At 43.6% G+C, this 1,868-nt stretch overlaps 1 protein-coding gene across 1 annotated transcript in view; it reads left to right on the top strand.

The window, feature by feature from the left end:
* Positions 1–1,868, top strand: part of slc4a8 (solute carrier family 4 member 8) — a 21,380-nt gene that overhangs the window by 18,588 nt on the left and 924 nt on the right. The window contains exons 20-25 of the mRNA XM_008320048.3: positions 6–105; positions 222–290; positions 828–1,001; positions 1,086–1,217; positions 1,313–1,416; positions 1,656–1,761. Coding sequence (XP_008318270.1) covers positions 6–105; positions 222–290; positions 828–1,001; positions 1,086–1,217; positions 1,313–1,416; positions 1,656–1,761 — 685 coding nt within the window. The remainder of the gene's footprint in view (positions 1–5; positions 106–221; positions 291–827; positions 1,002–1,085; positions 1,218–1,312; positions 1,417–1,655; positions 1,762–1,868) is intronic.

Below are 1,868 nucleotides of genomic sequence, written 5' to 3'. Positions count from 1 at the left end.
CCGAGAAGCCGACCTCGCTTTTTGGGAATCCGAGAACAGAGGCTGCCGGCCCTGGTCAGCTTCCGGCTGATGGGCTGTTCTGTCTTCATGACTGGAGCGCTGCAGGTTGGTCGCGTCTTGGCCTGAGTTATTTAATCAGCAGAGTAAAGCATGAAGTTGGATATTGTTTGTTAACAGTAATCAGTGTGTTCCGTCTCCATTTCTGCTGTTCCCTCTTCCAGTTCATTCCTATGCCGGTGCTGTACGGTGTTTTCCTCTACATGGGGGCGTCGTCATTAAAAGGCATCCAGGTAACACACGATCTAAACGAATTACACTCTATGTTCGACGCTGTTTGAACCAAAACACTATCTAAACGAATTACACTCTATGTTCGAACCAAAACAGCATATATTACATTATAACAATATTATAATATTTTATATTTAATATCTGGTCTATTAAGATAAGATTACAAACTGTACTTTTTAAGAGTCAACTTTGAGAGAATTTGGAAGTTTACTGAGGGGAGAAGGTTAAATTCAGATGTGAAACGATAGAAAAAAGATGGAGACCCCAGAGAATGGTCACAGACTTAGTGAAAAAGAACATGAAGGAGCCTGGAGGCAACATCTGACGAGGGCAGAAGAAGTCGTCTGTTCTCCAGCCAATTCCAACTTGTTAAAAATCTCTCCTGATCCCATTAACGCTTTCATTATTAATTGCGTTCTGACAGATAAACGAAATGAATTTGACTTTGTTTCCATCTCCTGTAGCTGGTTTAAATGAACTTCCTCTCTCTCCCTCCCTCCTCTGTTCCACTTGTCTTCTTCTTGAACTCCCCTCAGTTCTTCGACCGTCTGAAGCTCTTCGGTATGCCAGCGAAGCACCAACCAGACTTCACCTACCTGCGACATGTTCCTCTCAGAAAGGTCCATCTGTTCACTCTGACCCAGCTCACCTGCCTGGTGCTGCTGTGGGTCATCAAAACTTCACCTGCGGCCATCGTCTTTCCCATGATGGTGAGCTGTGACACTTTACTCTGTTCCTTAGGTTTTCCTTCCTTTCAAATTAAACTTTTTCTCTTTTGTCTGCGTCGTCGTCAGGTGCTGGCTCTTGTTTTTGTCCGTAAACTTTTGGACCTTTGCTTCTCTAAACGAGAGCTGAATTACCTGGATGATTTAATGCCTGAGTGGAAGAAAATAAAACTGGATGACGCCTCGAAGAAGATGGAAGAGGTATCACCTTTTTATTTTTCTATTATGTAAAGATCAACAAATGATTGATTTGATTTGTTTTTTACATTTATTCACATGAATATAAATCTTTTTAGGAATCAGAGGTGATGCTCAGTGAAAAGAAAGAAGATAAAAGCAGTGTTGAAATTCAGATGGAGAGCAAAAAGACCGTTCAGACCACAAAAGCACACGACCTACGGTAAGAACACACACCACAGACTGGACACCGTCTGACTGGGGGGTCGGGGGGTAGACGTCTTCACTCCTCCTGTCCACCTACAGTAACTACGTGGTTTAATGTGTGTGTAGGCCTGTCCTGTACTAACATCCTGAGGGTTCTCCTCTCACCCACCCTCACCCTCCTCCTCCTCCCTCCCTCGCTCCGTCCCTCCCTCCACCATCTGCTCCCTGAACCCCTCTTCTCTCCCTGCTCCCCAGGTGTGACCCCTCTGACATTAATATATCTGATGAAATGTCTAAAACCACTGTGTGGAAATCCCTCAACTCCAATCAGAGAGACCCACGTCCTGTGGCTCCTAAGAAGGCAAGGGTTCATCCTTTTCTCTGTCCTTTACCTCAACATGAAGTGGGAAGATTTTAAAAAAAAAATCAATTTTCACAAATGCAATAAAATAATTTATTTTAAGAGTC

This window comes from Cynoglossus semilaevis, chromosome 11 (genome assembly GCF_000523025.1).
Source record: "Cynoglossus semilaevis isolate Cse_v1.0 chromosome 11, Cse_v1.0, whole genome shotgun sequence".
In the NCBI taxonomy this organism is placed as follows: domain Eukaryota; kingdom Metazoa; phylum Chordata; class Actinopteri; order Pleuronectiformes; family Cynoglossidae; genus Cynoglossus; species Cynoglossus semilaevis.
This window is presented reverse-complemented; position numbering and strand designations above follow the sequence as displayed.